This window comes from Nycticebus coucang, chromosome 16 (genome assembly GCF_027406575.1).
Source record: "Nycticebus coucang isolate mNycCou1 chromosome 16, mNycCou1.pri, whole genome shotgun sequence".
Taxonomy (NCBI): Eukaryota; Metazoa; Chordata; class Mammalia; order Primates; family Lorisidae; genus Nycticebus; species Nycticebus coucang.
The window spans coordinates 46937221-46955975 of record NC_069795.1 but is presented as its reverse complement, the minus strand read 5'-3'; the positions used below and the strand labels follow the sequence as shown (position 1 = coordinate 46955975).

Genomic DNA, 18755 nt, shown 5'->3' with positions numbered 1-18755 from the left:
TTTAATTTTGTCCCATCATTATCAGATTAGTGTGGCTACCTGCCTTGGGTCCTTCCTGTCCCCTGGTGGCCAAGGGGTTTTGTTGTCAAAAGGCTTACAGTCAATTAAACATCCTAAGCCTGGTGGTCCACAGGCATTCATTAACACTTTAAAACACTTTAGGCCACATAAGAGCATAAACCAAATGCCAAAAGCAAGGTTACAAAATTAACTGCCTATAGATATAACTTTGGTTTTAGTTTTAGACTTGTTAAGAATTTGCCTGATAAAGCACAAGTATTTTGATAAAGCCATTGGAGCATAAGGATATAGAGACCTACATCAGAAAAATTTATACATCATACCTACTTCTGATAATGACAGGAGAAGGAAGCATATAGGTAGCTACATATTCAAATTGTCTAGTAACAAATTGTATTCATGAAAATAGAAGGGAAACTATTAAATGATTCCTAATGTCTCTGAGTGTGGGCTCAATCTTTTCCTTATGAAAGCCGTTCATTTTGACCATTGTCTTCTCTCAGGTCTAACGACAAGGCTTTGGTTCACTTGATTTTGGTGTTAGACACCAAAGTCAAGGACCTGCAACTTAACATTACAAGGCCTAGTTAACAATATTTTACACAACTCTAATATGATATTGAGAATGTTGGATAAAGATGTTAAAAATGTTTAAAATATTTGATCGAAACAGAATTACAACTTTTTTACAAGGTAACAAAATACAAAAACAAGCATATATGGTATGTAGCATAAAATCTGAAAAGCTTTCTCTTTTCAAAATACTTCTTATGCAAAAGGAAATTTTATATAAGCAAACTTTTCTGAGTTAGCACAGGTCACTGGTGAGCAAGATGATATAAGGAATCATTTGAAGAACATACAGCAGTTCTAGATGTATTTATTGGAGAATACAATGAAAGATTCACCAACTTTGAGGATAATGACATCACACTTAAATTAGCATTTTAGCCTCACCTAGGTGAATGTCACCAAGGCACCTAAATAAGCACAGATGGAATTGATTGAGCTCTCAGTAAATGACATAACAGTCATGGGATGATGCTAAGACAATTCCAGTTGAAATAGAGAAAAAGGCAGGAGAACACCTCCTCTTTCAGCAACGTTCCCCCAAAATGCATTCTTGCTTTCTAACCATTGATTGCTGTGAAGCTACCTAACCCAAATCAAGATGCCCTTAATGTCACAAATGACTGATACCCACATAGAGGATCACCTGAAATTGTGGACTTCCTTCAAATATTGTTTGAACATTGCAAACAAATATTCAAATGCTTTCCAACAAATAGAGATGCAATAAAGTTCATTAGGTTAGTTAACTTTAACAAATAGTTTTCAGTTTTTGAAATTCTAGCACATCGTAGTTAGAATGTTACAAAATAGCATACATTTATTTACATACTGTGTATAGATTCTTGAATGTAGTCTTTTGTAATTACAGCTAAATTAATGCAGCCTTCCAATTTGAAAATGTTCCCCACCTCTGATCTATTGCTTTATTTGCTATATACTTTATCTTACTCAATTCCTGCTGAGGGAGCTATACAATTTTAGCATCTCATTCATTTATAGGGTCAAATGAAGAACATATAACCTGTAAAATGGTTTCATTTGTTTTCTGCTCTAAATATTCTAGTATGACAGGAATACATGATTAAAATTCCACATGTATATTTGAATCATAGATAAAAATATTTTAGGGTATTAAATGCTAACACTTCATGTCATTAAGAACTAGGACAATTGCAATTGCAAAAAACTCCCAACATGTTCAAAATCACACCCACATCTACACTGCAAAGTTTTGTAATTATTTTACTAAAAAGAGATGTTTGTAAAAGCCCTAAACTAATTTCTTTAATGTTTTTGTCAATGACTCTATGACTTTTTTATTTCTCAGACTGTAAATAATTGGATTTAAGAAAGGAATCATAACAGTGTAAAACAGAGAGTCCATCATATCTTCATCATCAGCTTGTGGCGACCGAGGGTGCACATACATGAAGAGCAGAGGGCCATAGTACAAAGACACAGATAGGAGATGAGCCCCACAGGTGGAGAAGGCTTTCCTGATGCCTTTGAGGGATTTCTTTTTTAAGATTGTTAAGAGAACAAATGTGTAAGAGATAAGAACTATTCCAATAGTGAATACTTGAATTGAACCTGAGAAAATAAAAACCGTTCGATAATTAATAGAAGAGTCAGTACAAGAAATCTTCAATAATGGCATAATGTCACAGTAAAAGTGATGTATTGTGTTGGAATTACAGAAGGTTAATCTGAACAAAAATCCTTCATGAAGTATGGCATGAAGAAAGCCACCTACAAAAGACAAGACTAATAGCCGGATGCACAGTATGTTGTTCATAATCACTGGGTAGAGTAAAGGTTTGCATATGGCTACATAGCGATCATACGCCATTGCTGCCAGGAGAAAACATTCTGTGGTTGCACTGACTACAAAGGAAAAAAACTGTATCATGCACTTGGAGGGAGAGATCATCTGACTCTCCACTAAGAAGCCGACCAGCATGTTGGGAGTCACTGTAGATGATAACCAAGTGTCCACAAAGGCTAAATTCCCAAGGAATAAGTACATGGGGATGTGAAGGTGAGGGTCATTCCAGATGAGAGCAATCAGACCAAGGTTCCCCACAATGGTGATGAGATACATCACCAAGAACATCAGGAACAGGGGGATTTTCCACTGTGGTTGATGTGTAAGTCCTGTGAGAATGAACTGTGTCAGCAACGTTGTATTTTCCTTTTTCATGTCTTCACTTGGTGTCCTCTGAAATAAAATGCAGAAAATGTAAAAAAATACATATTCACCATGTAATTTCTACAAGTAGAAATTGGGGGATGGAAGTTGGAAGAAAGCCAAAGTGTTGCCAGATTGCCTGTTAATTAATTATATTTACTGCTACTAAACTGAGGGAAATTAAAGGAGGGAAAATACAACTAGTCTCCATTAAAAAATTGTTCAAGACTTAATAGATTTAGAAAAATAAAAGGCATTCTGAGCATGTGCTAAATTTGTAGGGGGCATATTGAATATGGTAAAAAGAAAAATCTTGTTTCTGAGACATAAATTCAACATCAACAGAAAAGCTATTGGAAGGAGCAGGATTAATAACGGAGGTGCCATATTAAGGGTCTTTGAACTTTAATTCTCAATTTCAATCATACATTGAAAACTTTTCAAATTGTGAGTGACATTGTGAGGTATTTTTTAAAATCGAATATTTGGTGTGTACAAAATATGCTCCAAGTAAGGACAACTGGAGTCAGGAGCACTAATCAGAGAGCTGCCCCTGTTTTCCAGGAGTTCCCCAAATAGATGACACATCGTGATTGTCTGAGGGAGCTTCGGAAAAATACAGATTACGAGGTAAAAGGGTAGAGACACACCCAGTAGTGCAAGAGTGAGGTCCAGGAATCTTCATGATGAAAACGCTCCTCAGACCACACGAATGCAGGTGAAGTGATTAGAATGAGAGTGGTAGGGTTTGAAACTGACAAGGGGAACACAGAGATAGACACGAGAAATACAGACTCACCACAACTGGTGGCGTATGAGTTGTGGAGGGGATGGTTGGTGAAGGAGAGTTGTGTCACTTATTATGATCAAGAACTTACTTGCATCGGCAAAATACAAAAGGGGGGGTCCTCTGAGTATTTGTATGACGTGTACTTAGTAGCACGAGTATATTAAGTATTAGAAAAAATGTCTTTGGAGCCATGGGAGTAGTTACAGTGTAAGTTATAGACCAAATGTCCATTGGAGAGTTTACAAAAGAAGAGGAAGATGGATACTTGAGGAGCTTACGTCGGAGAGGTGGAAGCATCAGAACAGCAGTCCCAGCTTTTGTGTGGTTTTGCTTTCCACAGTTTCAGTAACCTGTGACCAACTGCAGGCCAAAAATATCACATACAGTAAGATATTGTGAGACACAGAAGGAAAGGTCACATTGACATAACTTTTATTATACGTTATAATTTTTGTATTTTAATATTAATTATTGTTGTTAATCTTTTACTGTGACCAACTTATAAATAAATTTTATGACAGCTAGTACGTAAAAGAAAAGCATAGAACATAATAGATAGGGTTCAGTACTGCTTGACATTTCAGGTATCCACTGGGGGCCGTGGAAGGCATGCCCTGCTAATATACTGCATATGTCATTGATGAGTTGACAACACCTGATCCGCTTTTCCACCACATGATGCTTAGAGGTGACCAGAGTCTACCATCCAGTCCAGAAGTCAACAAAGCTGGAAAGATATTTTCCCATCAACCTTGCACCTAGTTTAAGGGGACTAGGTCTATGTTTGTCCTGTCAAATCCACCCCAGAGTTCTCCAGTAGGGAGAGAAACAGAGATAGACAGTTAAAGGGTCAGAAGAGAATTTTGGTGGCAAAAACAGCAGGGCAGCAGTAAGCATCCTGCACCCGTCACAATGACACTGACACTGTTAGGGCATCTGAGGCCAGCAGGAGCAGCAGCAGCTTCCACTGAGCTAATGTTGAACGTGATTCTTGCTGGTGACTACATGTCCTGCTTCCTTCTTTTACTGCCCATTTTTCCAGCTCATTCTTCAAACCTTAGTAGGTTTTCTGTGGGAGAGAAAATGCCCATTCAATCCACTCATTTCCTATTGCAACTGAGGCCATACCTCCAACAAATGAAAGACTAGAAAGAGACCAGGAAAGGATACCGTGCAGGGTGGTCAGAGAAGCAGGAGGGATGCTGAAAATCTAGTTCAAGAGGACAAAGTGAGGGACAGGCCACATGCCACAGGCCTGGAGAACTTCATGTTGAAAATGCTCCTCAAGAATACGAATGCATGTGAAGTGATTAGACTGAGAGTGACAGGGCTTTGGCAGTGATGAGGGGAACAAAGAGGTAGAAACGAGAAGTGTAGACTAAGCACGACTGGTGGTATATTAATTGTAATTGTTCCAAGAAAGAGTGAACAGAGATCACAGTGTAAATCAGCAAGTGTTTAGAGCCTTTAAGGGCTCTACATCACAAGATGTACTTACTATCACAGGTCACAAAACAATACTAATTTCCTGGGTAACAAGTGAGTCAATGGTAAATGAAAGGAAATGGAGCACCCTAAGAAATGAGGAGCACAGTTGACAGTTGTGTGCTGCTACAGACAAGTGCAGGTTTTTCTGTAGAATGTTTGAGAAAAGTTTTGAAGGTATGGAGAGGGGAAAGGGGACAGAGGTGGAAAGAGCAACTTGGATGGGTGAAAAGAGAACAAAGAGGAAGAAGAAAAATAGGTCAAAAATAACACATGCATACATGGATCTGTGTTGAAAAGATAAACAAAAAGTAGAGAAGATTGGAGAATGGCTGACAACTAATAATGGGCAAAGGTCCTAGGTTTAGGCTGGTAAATGTTTGTCTTAACCCTAGGACTTATTAAAAGATGGATTTTTTTCTTTTTCTGTTACTCAAAATTCAGAGCTTACTATTCTTTTTTGTTTTTGCATGAAAAGAGAGCTTTGATTTTAAATTTTACTTTGCACACTTTGCATTGCAGGTACTAGCACTGCCTGAAACTTCTTTGGATATTTAAAAGTTAATTTATCATTGTTTATAGAATGATTACAGTTGACTTTCCGCAGGAATCTTACTGAATTTACTACTTGAGAAATTTCTCTCGTTGATCAATTTTTATAGCAAAATTAAAATAAAATCAAAGATTAAACCTGATACAAGTTATATGAATGGAAAAGCCAATAATTCTAGTTGTTAAATGTATTTATATTTTATATGGCTTCCTTTTATGTAATCCTAAATCACTACATATCTAAAAATACTCAAATTTGATTTGTGTGTGGGTGCTTATGAAGTCATAAACAGTAGAACTTATGAAATAATAAGCTGACTACTAGAAATACATTCTCTACATGTTTCCTACTATATACATATACACACATATTATTGATAATTTTACAAATATATAGCACTAAATTAAATCACTATCAGAAGTAGATTAAAGAACATAGGACCTAATATTTAAGTGACTTACCTTTAAAGTATCAGAGCATACATTAAATTCAACACAATGAGGTCTTATGTTTGAACTATCAGAAAGATTGCTTATATAAGAAACATTATAACTGAAATTTTAAGCCTAGTTTTCTTTCTTTTTTTTTTTTTTTTGGCCAGGGCTGGGTTTGAACCTGCTACCTCTGGCATATGGGGCCAGCACCCTACCTCTTTGAGCCATAGGCACCACCTTAAGCCTAGTTTTCAATTATTTACCTTTTCCTTTCACTGGAACTTATCTAATAAATTCATTGTAGTTAGATTAACAACATAATAAAACATTTTTAGAGAGGAACAATCAGTCTCATAACTATTTTGCCTATCCAGATTAAGTCATGGGAAATGAAATATACAGAAAATTTACAATTTGCTTTCTATTTCTCACCTATTTTGGTGCTTTATGAATCCCAAGTTAAACAGCATTTTTAACTTTCAATATGAAAGACAGTGAATATTATAGGTTACCCTTTTACCCATATCCTGAAAGAAATTGTGGAAATCTTTTAAAAGTGTTAGGCTTTCCAAGCCACAAAAACTATCACAGTATAGGAATGCCGATAACAAAGATGGTAATTTGTTGCACAATGATTCATTTTGTAAGCTTCCTTTCCCAAGCTCAGAAAAATACGGTTTATATAAATTTGCTTTCAACATGAGAGTCAACCAATGATGTAACTGTGTGCTTTTGCCAGAAGAGGAAGGAGGGGGAAACTGAAATTCCCCTGAGAGCACCTGAGGATTCCTGGAGGAGGATGAAGTGCAGGTCCTATATTGGGCACTGTGGATTCGGACAGATTGTCCCACAGGTCATTACGGTCTTTGAAATGATAAGCATCCATTAACTGTAGTACTTTTAACAACTGAAATTATACATCATGCCCCTATTTTCCACCACAGGTGACTGTTCTGATATCTTCAGGTAAAGCTCAGTATTTATGTATATAAATTGTTGCTCTAAGTACCCTGATTGCTATGATTTTGTCTGAGCTAATTAAAACACAATGTCAATGTAGCCAAACATCCAGATTTCATTCAGGGGCCCACTCCAAAGCTGTCCTTCTTATGCAAATTGCAACTCAAATGCAGACATTTACCAGCTCCCTTGCTTGCAACTGATGAGAATTCCACTAGAAAAATGGGGAAGTCAAGGAGTAACAAAGACCAACGACCACAGTGGGATGACTAATAAAGTTGAGCATCATTTCCAGTTCTCATTTGCCATCCTTGATTCTTCATTGGTTAAATGTTCAAATCTTTTGCCCATTTTTAAATTATTTTATTATTATTGAGTTCTGAGAACTCTTTATGTTTTCTGGATACAAACTCATTACCTAATACATGATTTCCAAATATTTTCTGAAAGTCTATGTGTTGTTTTTTCATTTTAACAACGTTTTTGAGAAGCAGAAACTTCTCATGTGGATACAGTTAGTTTAACAGTTATCTTTTTACTTGTACAGTTTGTTCTTTAGATGTTGTATTTTTAGGTTGTAGGTTGAGGCCTATGATTCATTTGATTCAATTTTTGCCTGTTAGCTGGACCAATCTGGCTTATTTTTCCCTCGTATAAATCCCAATGTCCCAGCATCCTTTGTCATAAACCTCTTCTTTCTCTTTCTGTCTTTACAACAATATCACACTGTCTTGTTCCTGAAGTTCTAAGTTTAGTCTTAGAATCAAATAGTGGTAGACCTCCAAAGTTGTTCTTGTTTTGCAATGTTCTTTTTGACTATTATGCATCTTTTGCAATTTCCTGAGAATATTTGATTTATCTTCTCAATTTACGTAAGAAAGTCTGTTGAAATTTTGATATAGATTGTATTAACCTATGAATACATTAGAAGAAAATTTACATTTCTTCAACATTGAATCTTTTGACATAAACATCACACATCTTTCTATTTGTTTAGGTCTTCTTTAATTTCTCTCAGAGTGGCCAGGAGCAGTGGCTCACACTTGTAATCCCAGCCCTCTGGGAGGCCGAGGCAAGTGGATCACTTGTGCTCAGGACTTTAAGACCAGCCTGAAGAAAAGCGAGACCTTCATCTCTACTAAAATAGAAAAACTAGCTGGGTGTCATGGAACATGTCTGTAGTCCCAGCTACTTGGGAGGCTGAGGAGAGAAGATCACTTAAACCCAGGAGTCTCAGGTTGTTGTGATCTACCAAAACACCAGGACATTCTACCTAGGGTGACAGAGTGAGACTTGGCCTCAAAAAGAAATACTAAAATAAACTAAAAAAATAATAATTTCTCTCAGAATTTTTTTCCCTGTATGTCTTGCATATTTTGTTTTTTTAGAATTCTAAATTCTGCTATAATCACTGAATTTTGATGTTTACAAATAATCAATCCAGGTAACTGAGGGATTGAGGAGAAATACCTGAACATTATTAACATTAATAACACTAGTACATGCAACATTTTTCTGTAAATATATTGGATGGACTAACAATGTCACAGAAACTAAATGTTTTCTTACAGCTGTAGATCATTGCATATATGTTTACAAAAAGCCATAAACATGCGTGTGTTCTTTATCTGGAGAACTTAAATAGATGTCTGAACACTAAGGCAGTGACAGTTCTAAAACAGTGAAAAGTTAAGGCTCTATGTTTGTTTTGAAACCAATATTCATAAGAAACTTTGACCAAAGGAAACTTTTATCTACTATGTCGGGTTCTTTGGCCCGGGGTATGCTACCCATTCATTGTCAACACTTCTTTCGTATTAGACATACTGGATCTAGTAGCCAAACCATCAAGGTATTACACTTCAGTGAAGTATCAGTCCCCTTCTCAGGCTTTATTTTGACCATTTATCCTTCAGCATCACAAGTGTGTTAATTTTTTTTAACTTAGAGAATTGATTCTCACCTGCCTGAACATTGACTGAAAAGCATTCAAAATTTCCAAAATACAGGAAACCCCCAGACCATAGCAGATCATGCTCCCGTCTTAGCACATTTTCTCGATTATTGAAGCAACAAGTTCACCTTTGCTTTCTTTGATGAAGACTGTTTGGCATTACTTCCATTAGAAAAATCAAGCACAAAATGAGGAATACTACATTTTGGATGGATCTATTGTATAATGCAGGCCCCAAGGCATGAATAATATCCTTGCTAGACACATGGCATTTGTTATCCAAGAAAAAGATGATGAGTGGTGGAGGGAAGAAAAATTCGTGTTAAAATGACTATTGATTGTACTCTTTTCCTATAAAGCTCAGTAGAAGTGAAAAATTTTGAAAGCTGGGGGGGATTTCCTCTTTCCATTTTTCTTAGCATGACAAAACTCAGATCCTGCCTGTGGGTGCTCTTTGGGAAACAGCTCCAGAGCCCCTCTCTGGCCTGCTGTGGAGAGCAGACAGAATGCCCATGGAGCACACCCAGGGTAACCTCATAGGCAATCGTGTGCTCCCAGTGTTTGTATAGTTTACTCTTATTTAGACGCATCACTATTTATGCTAAGTGTTAGCTGCTCTTTTTCGAGGCAGTAATTTTATAGCAACAAATCCCTATGTACTATTCTGTACAATCTGTACAGTATTTACTGTACAGTTATGCTGGGATCAGTAACAGCTCATGTACAGAAGGGGTAGCACTGACTACTGGAAAACCATCTCAAAAGTTAAAGACAGCTGTAGTTTTCATTAGTGCTTTCAAGTCAGTGCAGAGATGTCAAAGCAGATGAAAATGTAGGCAGCAGAGGTCAAAAACCACAGAAGCACAGTTGTTTAAATCTAATGTGGCAGCATCTGATTTCTTTGGATATTACTATCAGGAAAAGGATTTTCTAACAACCAGTGTCACAAATATTTTTGACACTGCTTGCAATTGAAATTAAGTATGTTATACTTACTGTAGAATGTTGGGGAGATTCAGAAGTTTATATCTGAGGACCCGGCAAGCTTGGCTTTAGTTCAACAATGGTTATCTAGGTTTTATGACATGAAACAGTCTTTTAAAATGATAGAAATACTTGCTGTGAAAGTGCAAATGTACGCAACATAGAACCATTAGTTTTATATCAACATCTTATACTTTATACAACATTTCCATGGTTCATGTTTACAAGGACTAAGGGGAAGGAGCAGCAAAGACTCTAAGCAGCTGCATCATCAACTGTGTGTTAATAGAATTAATGCTGTCGTCCTCGTTCCCCATTTTCTAAATCCAGAGGGAAATGGGAAATGCCACCACATACACAGACTCCACTGTTAGAAGTTGGTGACTGTGGAGTTGGCACAAGTCTGATTTCCTGCACAGCTGGACTGAGACCCCATCTTGTTTAAGGCCTAATCAGCCAGAAGATGGCTATTTGTTGCTGTTTGAGTTTGTTTGCAGGGATGGACATGCTCCCCTGGTTTCAAAGCCAGAACTCATGGTGTGTGTTTCTGCATTGTTCAATTGAACTTTACTTTCTACAGCAGGTAATTTTTAGCAGCAAAAATTCCTTCAGTTTGGATCTCTGTGTTAGATGAATCAGTAGTTATGCAGGGCTATGGTGTAAACAGAAGGAGAAGTCCTTGTGTGTGTGTCAAAATCTGAAGGCCTCAGAAGTTACAAATTCTCCTATATCCACAACAGAGGTGTCTGTGTATAAGTTACACAGAGGTGTCTGTGTGTAAGAAGTCATCTGGGGTCTCTACGTCCAGTGATTCCAAGGCTTGTTCAGTGTTTATGGTGTGATATTCACTGTCTTCAGTTTGCCTTTCGATACTTAAAGACAGAAGGAACTCTGATTTAGAAATCTATTCCAGCAATTTGGGTTGGGCCAGATGGGAGCTGGGTGTCAGGTCCAGGGTTTATGACAGACAAAAAGAAAAAAAAAAAAAAAAGGCGGCACCTGTGGCTCAGTGAGTAGGGCCCCGGCCCCATACGCCGAGGGTGGCGGGTTGAAACCCAACCCCGGCCAAACTGTAACAAAAAAATAGCCAGGTGTTGTGGTGGGCACCTGTAGTCCCAGCTACTCGGGAGGCTGAGGCAAGAGAACCACATAAGCCCAGGAGCTGGAGGTTGCTGTGAGCTGTGTAATGCCATGGCACTGTACTGAGGGCCATAAAGTGAGACTGTCTCTACAAAAAAAAACAAAAACAAAAACAAAAAAACACAGCTATGATCATCCAATGTTTGACTGGGCAGATTACTTGATATGATGGTTTCTAAATACTTTATAATCCATGGTTTGGGTCTGATTACCCATCATGTTCTGTGAAGGAAACATACCATTCTCTGAACTGAAGTATATGATTTCTCAATATCTGATTTAAAACCTTAGGGCCTTTCTGAGGTAACAAACTATGAGCTACTGTCTCTGCTGGTAAACTGTTGCTTCTAATATTGTCTGTAACAACACTGAATGATGAATGAACACTCTCAGAAATGTTTCTGCACCTTCCAGCCTGGTCCATCTGTACGTGATCATCTTTCAGTCTTTGTCCCACATCCCTTGAGTTCCTCTGGAGAACCCACCTGACTGAAAACTGGTGCCTATAAACTCATCAATCTCAGCGGCTACAGATGAAGTTACCTTAGAACGCAACACTATGGGAAGGGACACTCACTAAATAAGCAACAAATCAGTTTGAAAACAAGACCATACAGCAGAATTAGAGCTAGCCCCCCGTGAAGAAGTATAAAGATCAATGAGGTGTGAGACGTTCTGTCAGTACATGGACTGAAGAAGTGCTGTTCTCTCACCGTGGGCCCTCATTCTTGTAAGGGATTAGGTGAACTTTTACACGCTTTAACACCTCTACTAACAGGCTCTATTTGGAAAGAGGCAGGCTGTCCTGAGGAGAGCACTCCTCTAAGTCTAGGCTGAGGATCAGGTTGTTATTAACAAGGGCATAATAGCATGGCCTCATGGCAGAGCCCCGTTTGACACCTGACAGCACAGGTTGGGTGGAGGAGTTAGCTGTGGGCACACTGTCAGGCACAGGAGACTCCTGCATCACTGGTAATTTAATACAAGCCACTGGGGCTTTGATAGAAGCAACTTCTAGAGATTATGTCAGAAGTGTCAAGAGTCTGTTTTCTGGCATTACAGCTGCAAGAGTCTTCAAAAGAAGCTACTAGCATTATTTCTGAAGATTCTAGTGCTGGAGCTTCTGCTGTAGGGATCAGCTGCATGTGGTGACAGCACCTAAAATCTCTTCTTTGGGACAATCCAGTTAGTATGTTAACTACAGTCTTCATCTACTGCACATTGGGTCTCTAGACTTATTGCCCACCCTACTGCTAACTACAGTCATCATACTGTGCACTGGATCTCTAGATTTACTAACCACTATTCTGAATACTGCTTTGTCTATTTGGCTTTTTTAGATTCTACATAGATATATATATAAGATTAGGGCGGCGCCTGTGGCTCAGTCGGTAGGGTGCCGGCCCCATATACCGAGGGTGACAGGTTTAAACCCGGCCCCGGCCAAACTGCAACCAAAAACTAGCCGGGCATTATGGCGGGTGCCTGTAGTCCCAGCTACTCAGGAGGCTGAGGCAGGAGAATCGCTTAAGCCCAGGAGTTGGAGGTTGCTGTGAGCTGTGTGATGCCACGGCACTCTACCGAGGGCCATAAAGTGAGACTCTGTCTCTACAAAAAAAAAAAAAAGATTAAACAGTGTTTTTCTTTCTCTGGCTTATTTCACTCAGCAGAATATCCTCCAGAATCATCCATGTTGTCATAAATGGCATGATTTCCAAGTTAAGGATGAATAATACACTTTTTTTTATTGTTGGGTATTCATGAGAGTACAATGAACTAGGTTACAGTGAATGCATTTGTTAGGTAAAGTCCCTCTTATAATTGTGTCCCACCCCAAAAGGTGTGGCACACACTGTGACCCCCCCACCCCCTTCCTCCTTCCCTCTCTGTGTGAAAAGTATCATTTTACATGACACTTTGAAACAAGTTGTACGTATTGTTAATTATATTTGGGCAAATGCAACACGTCCTCATCATTTTTGTAATAGGCTAACATTGAAAGAAAGAGATATGCAGTCTAGTTTTGCTATATCCCTGTAAACTGTGCTGGCTATCACAGGGACAGTCATTAGCCAAAAGTTTATCTCTGTGAGAATAGATAGTTAAATTTTATGAAGAACATAACCGGCACTGTAAATGTTTAAAAAAGCTTTCTACAGGAATACAGCATTTCTGTGAGATATCATGCCAAATAAAAATGACTTGAATGTTTCTTTACAAGATGTAAAAAAGAAAAAAAAAAAGTATATATGGTATGTAGCATAAAATCCAAACATTTTGTAAAAAGCTTTCTCTTTTCAAAATACTTCTTATATAAGAGGAAATTTTGCTAAGAAGAATATGTTCCAGCTCCATCCATGTAAACATGAAAGAGGTAAAGTCTCCATCTTTCTTTAAGGCTGCATAATATTCCATGGTATACATGTACCAGAATTTGCTAGTCCATTCGTGGGTTGATGGGCACTTGGGCTTCTTCCATGACTTAGCAATTATAAATTGGGCTGCAATAAACATTCTGGTACAGATGTCTTTGTTATATTGTGATTTTTGGTCTTCTGGGTATAAACCTAGTAAAGGAATTATAGGATTGAATGGCAGGTCTATTTTTAGGTGTCTAAGTATTCTCCAAACATCCTTCCAGAAGGAACGTATTAGGAAAGTATCTCAGGAATGGAAGAAAAATTATCCAATGTACTCAGCCCTACTATGAAGCTAAATTATAGCTTTCACATGAAGGCTATAACCCAACTATAGCACAAGACTATGGGGAAAGGGCCAAGGAAGGGGAAGGGAGGGGGGAGGTTTTGGTGGAGGGAGGGTAATGGGTGGGGCCACATCTATGATGCATCTTAGAATGGGTACAGGCAATTGCACTAATGTACACAGCTATGATTTAACAATAAAAAAAAAGAAGAAAAAAACAACAAAAAAATTCATATGCTGAAATTTAAAGCAATGGCATTGGGAAGTGGGACCTAGCTCTCCCAGATTAGTGCCCTACACAAAGAGACCCCAGAGAGTTGCCTTGTCTCTTCCACCATATGAGGACACAGCAAGAAGACAGTCATCAGAAAGCAGCCCTCACCAGACACCAAATCTGCCAGCGCCTTGATCTTAGACTTTCCAGCCTCTAGAACTGTGAGACAAACATTCCCATTGCTCATCAACCACCAGGATTATAGATTTTATTATAGCAGCCCAAACAGACTGAAATATAACATATATGAATGTATTTAGAAATTGAAAATATTTATAAATTTGAAAATTTAATTTATAAAAATGTTATAAAATGTTTATTAGAGATATATATTTATAAACAGAAAAAAGACATCCCAATACCAAACTATGTATATTGGTTGATTCTTGAAGTTAAGGTTATGAATGATTTTTTCTTTTTCTTTTCTTTTTTTTTTTTTTTTGAGTTGTCTTCCTGGTAGAGTGCCAAGGCATCACAGCTCACTGCAACCTCAGACTCTTGGGCTTAAGCGATTCTCTTGCCTCAGCCTTCCAGGTAGCTGGGACTACAGGCACTCACCACATCGCCCGGCTATTTTTTGTTGCAATTGTCATTGTTGTTTAGCTGGCCCAGGTTGGGTTTGAACTCACCACCCTCGGTGTATGTGGCTGGTGCCATAACCACTGTACTACAGGCTCCAAGCCTATGAATGAATGATTTTTTCATTTGTGTTTTTTGTATTTTCCACTTTTTCTAAACTGACCAGGTATCACTCTCATAGAAAGGATGTCCTTTTCGTGATTTGTGATTTCTCTCTCCTCTTATTCACACAGCAGAGTCAGATTTTCTCCTTTTAAGCAGAATCCTGCTATGGTTACTAAGGAGCAGAGACTAAGTCTTCGACACCCAGTAAAGGACGGCTGCACTGGAGGTATTGACAGCAAGCTTGGAGCTGAGGGCACACCATGAAATTCACCAGGAGCGTTCTGTCCATCTCCCCTTCTGTACTGATGAGAGTTGAGAATCCCTTCACATGGGATCTCACCAACTCCAGCTGTGAACCCCCAAAAAGGCCAACTGTACAATCACCAAAATCTATGCCAGAGCCATCTGGTCCTTAAATGCAGCCTGAAGATTGTTTTGTTTGGAGAACATGCTACCTCCCGGACATTAAATTAAAACACACAATTAGATTTCCATTAAGTTACAGCAAATTCTGCTGAATTGATCTAATTGGCCTCCATTCCTATGTGACATCATGCTTTAAAGGCTTGGCCTGAACATAAATACTTAACGTAATAAATAAGTCTGAAATAAAAAAAAAAAGAGGAAATTTTATGTAAGCAAATTTTTCTGAGTTAGTGAAGGTCACTGGTGAGCAAGATATATAAGTGAATCATATTTAGAATACACAGCAGCTTTAGATGTATTTATTGGAGAATACAATGAAAGGTTCACCGGCTTTGAGGATCATGACACTCAAATTAGCATTTCAGCCTCACCTAGGTGTATATCACCAAGGCACCTAAACAAGCACAGATGGAATTGATTCAGCTCTCAGTAAATGACATAAAAGTCATGGGCTGATGCCAAGAAAACTCCAGTTGAAACATGGAAAAAGTCAGGAGGACACCTCCTGCAATGTTCCCCCAAAATGCATTCTTACTTTCCAACCATTTATCGCTGTGAAGCTACCTAACCCAAATCAAGATGCCCTTAATGTCACAAATGACCAATACCCACCTAGAAGATCAGCTGAAACTGGACCTCCATGTTGTAATCAAATATTCAAATGGTTTCTAACAAGAAGCGATGCAATAAAGTTCATTAAAAGGTTAGTTAATTTTAAAATTAACAAATAGTTTTCAGTTTTTGAAATACTTAAGCACATTGTAGGTAGAGTGTTACAAAATAACATACATTTTTAAGTACAACTAATTGCAATTTCTTGAATATAGCCTTATACGATTGCAGCTAAATTAATGCAGCCTTCCAATTTGAAAACATTCCTCACCCCTGATCCAGGCTATGTCAATTATTTGCTATATACTTTATCTTACTCAATTTCTGTTCAGGGAACAATACAATATTAGCATCTCATGAATTTATAAAGCCAAATGAAGAGGATATAACCTGTAAAATGTTTTTATTTGTTTTCTGCTCTAAATATTCTAGTAGGACAGGAATATAAGATTATAATTTCACATTGTTTTGAATAATAGATACATACATTTTAGTGTTTTAGGTACTAACACTTTAAGTCACTAAAAAGCTAGAACAATTGCAATTGCTATAAAGTTTCAACTTGTACAAAATCATACCCACATCTACACTATAAAAGTTTTGTAATGATTATACTAAAAACCAAAATAAAAGCCCTAAACTAATTTCTGTAATGTTTTTGTCAATGACTCTATGACTTTCTTATTTCTCAGACTGTAAATAATTGGATTTAAGAAAGGAATTATAACAGTGTAAAATAGAGAATCCATCATATCTCCATCATCAGCTTGTGGCGACCGAGGGTGCACATACATGAAGAGCAGAGGGCCATAGTACAAAGACACAGATAGGAGATGAGCCCCACAGGTGGAGAAGGCTTTCCTGATGCCTTTGGAAGACTTCCTTTTTAAGATGGTAAAGAGAACAAATGTATAAGAGATAAGAATTGTTCCAATAGTGAATACTTGAATTGAACCTGAGAAAATAAAAACCATTAGGTAATTAATAGAAGGATCAGTGCAAGAAATTTTACACAATGGGATGATATCACAGTAGAAGTGATGTATTACATTGGAGTCACAGAAAGTTAATCTGAATAAAAATCCTTCATGAAGTACAGCATGAAGAAAGCCACCTACAAAAGACAAGACTAATAGCCGGATGCACAGTGTGTTGTTCATAATCACTGGGTAGAGTAAAGGTTTGCATATGGCAACATAGCGATCATACGCCATTGTCGCCAAGAGAAAGCATTCTGTGGTTACACTGACTGCCAAGGAAAAAAACTGTATCATGCACTTGGAGAAAGAGATCATCTGACTCTCGGCTAAGAAGCCGACCAGCATGTTGGGGGTCACTGTGGATGATAACAAAGTGTCCACAAAGGCTAAATTCCCAAGGAATAAGTACATGGGGATGTGAAGGTGAGGGTCATTCCAGATGAGAGCAATCAGACCCAGGTTGCCCACAATTGTGATGAGATAGATCACTAAGAATGCCAGGAACAAGGGGATCTTCCACTCTGATTGATGTGTAAGTCCTGTGAGAATGAACCGTGTCAGCAACGTTGCATTTTCCTTTTCCACGCCCTCACTTGGTGTCCTCTGAAATAAAATGCAGAAAATGTAAAAAGTATATATTCACTATGTAATTATGACAAGTTGAAAATGGGGGATGGAAGTTGAAAGAAAATCAAACTGGTGCCAGATTGCCTGTTAATTAATTTTATTTTTTAATATTGAATTGAAGGAAAGTAAAGGAGGGAAAATACAATTAGTCTCCATTCAAAACTTGAGCAAGATTTACCATCTTTAGGAAAAGAAAAGGCATTCTGAGCCTGCGCTAAATTTGTGGGGGCCATGATTGAATATGGTAAAAAAAAAAAAAATCTTGTTCCTGAGACATGAATTCAACATCAAATGAAAAGATATTGGAAGGACCAGGAGGTGCCATATTAAGAGTCTTGAACTTTAATTCTCAAGTGATAGTCATGCATTGAAAACGTTTCATATTGTGCATGGCATTGTGAGGTATTTTTTGAATCAAATATTTCATGTGTAGAAAATACGCTGCAAGTAGAGGCAACTGGAGTTGGGAGCACGATCCAGGGAGCTGCTACTTTTTCCTAGTTCTCCAAATAGATAGCACATCATAATTGTCTGGCAGAGCTTGTGAGAAATATAGATTACAAGGTAACAGTGTAGAGATGCACACAATAGTGCAAGAATGAGGCTCAGGGGTCTTCATGTTGAAAACGCTCCTGGAAGGACATGAGCGCATGTGAGGTGATTAGACCGCGAGTAACAGGGCTTTGGAAGTGATGACAACAAAGAGATAGACAGGAGACACACAGAGTCACTAGGACTGGTGCATATTGGTTATGGAGGATGAATAGTGAAGGAGAGTTGTGTCACTGGAGACTGGGTAGATGATCATTAAATATTAAGATCGAGGACTTAATTGCATTAGCGGAATAGAGAAGGAGGGTCCCCTGAGTATTTATATGACTCGTACTTATAGCACAATCTATTAAATATTAATAAAAATGACTTTGGAGTCATGGGAGTAGTTATAGCACAAGGTATAGACCAAGTATCCATTGGAGACTTTACAAAAGAAAGGGAAAAAGAGGAGCTTATGTCAGAGAGATGAAAGTGTCAGAACAGTAGTCCCAGCTTTTGTGTAGTTTTGCTTTCCATGGTTCCAGTAACCTGTGACCAACTGCAGGCCAAAATGATCACAAACCAAAAAATATTTTGAGACACAGAAGGAAAGGTCACATTGACATAACTTTTATTACACTATATTGTTATAATTGTTGGATTTTATTATTAATTATTGTTGTTGATCTCTTACTGTGACTAACTTATAAATTAAACTTTATGACAGGTAGTATGTAAAAGAAAAGCATAGAGCAGAACAGATAGGGTTCAGTACTGCTTGACATTTCAGGCATCCACTGGGGGCCGTGGAAGGCATGCCTGCTAATAAGGGG

The 18755-nt window shown here is 38.0% G+C and overlaps 2 protein-coding genes across 2 annotated transcripts; both read right to left on the bottom strand.

The window, feature by feature from the left end:
* Window positions 1-1864: 1864 nt before the first annotated feature.
* Window positions 1865-2839, bottom strand: LOC128567918 (olfactory receptor 5H8-like). Its single transcript, XM_053565531.1, has one exon. It carries the CDS (start codon window positions 2792-2794, stop codon window positions 1865-1867), a length of 930 nt encoding a protein of 309 aa, XP_053421506.1. The 5' UTR covers window positions 2795-2839.
* Window positions 2840-16416: 13577 nt separating this feature from the next.
* On the bottom strand, window positions 16417-17370 carry LOC128567417 (olfactory receptor 5H8-like; the record flags this gene model as incomplete). Its single annotated transcript, XM_053564613.1, has 1 exon — window positions 16417-17370. A coding segment is annotated over one exon (954 nt), but the record flags the coding sequence as incomplete, so codon positions are not given.
* Window positions 17371-18755: the final 1385 nt, after the last annotated feature.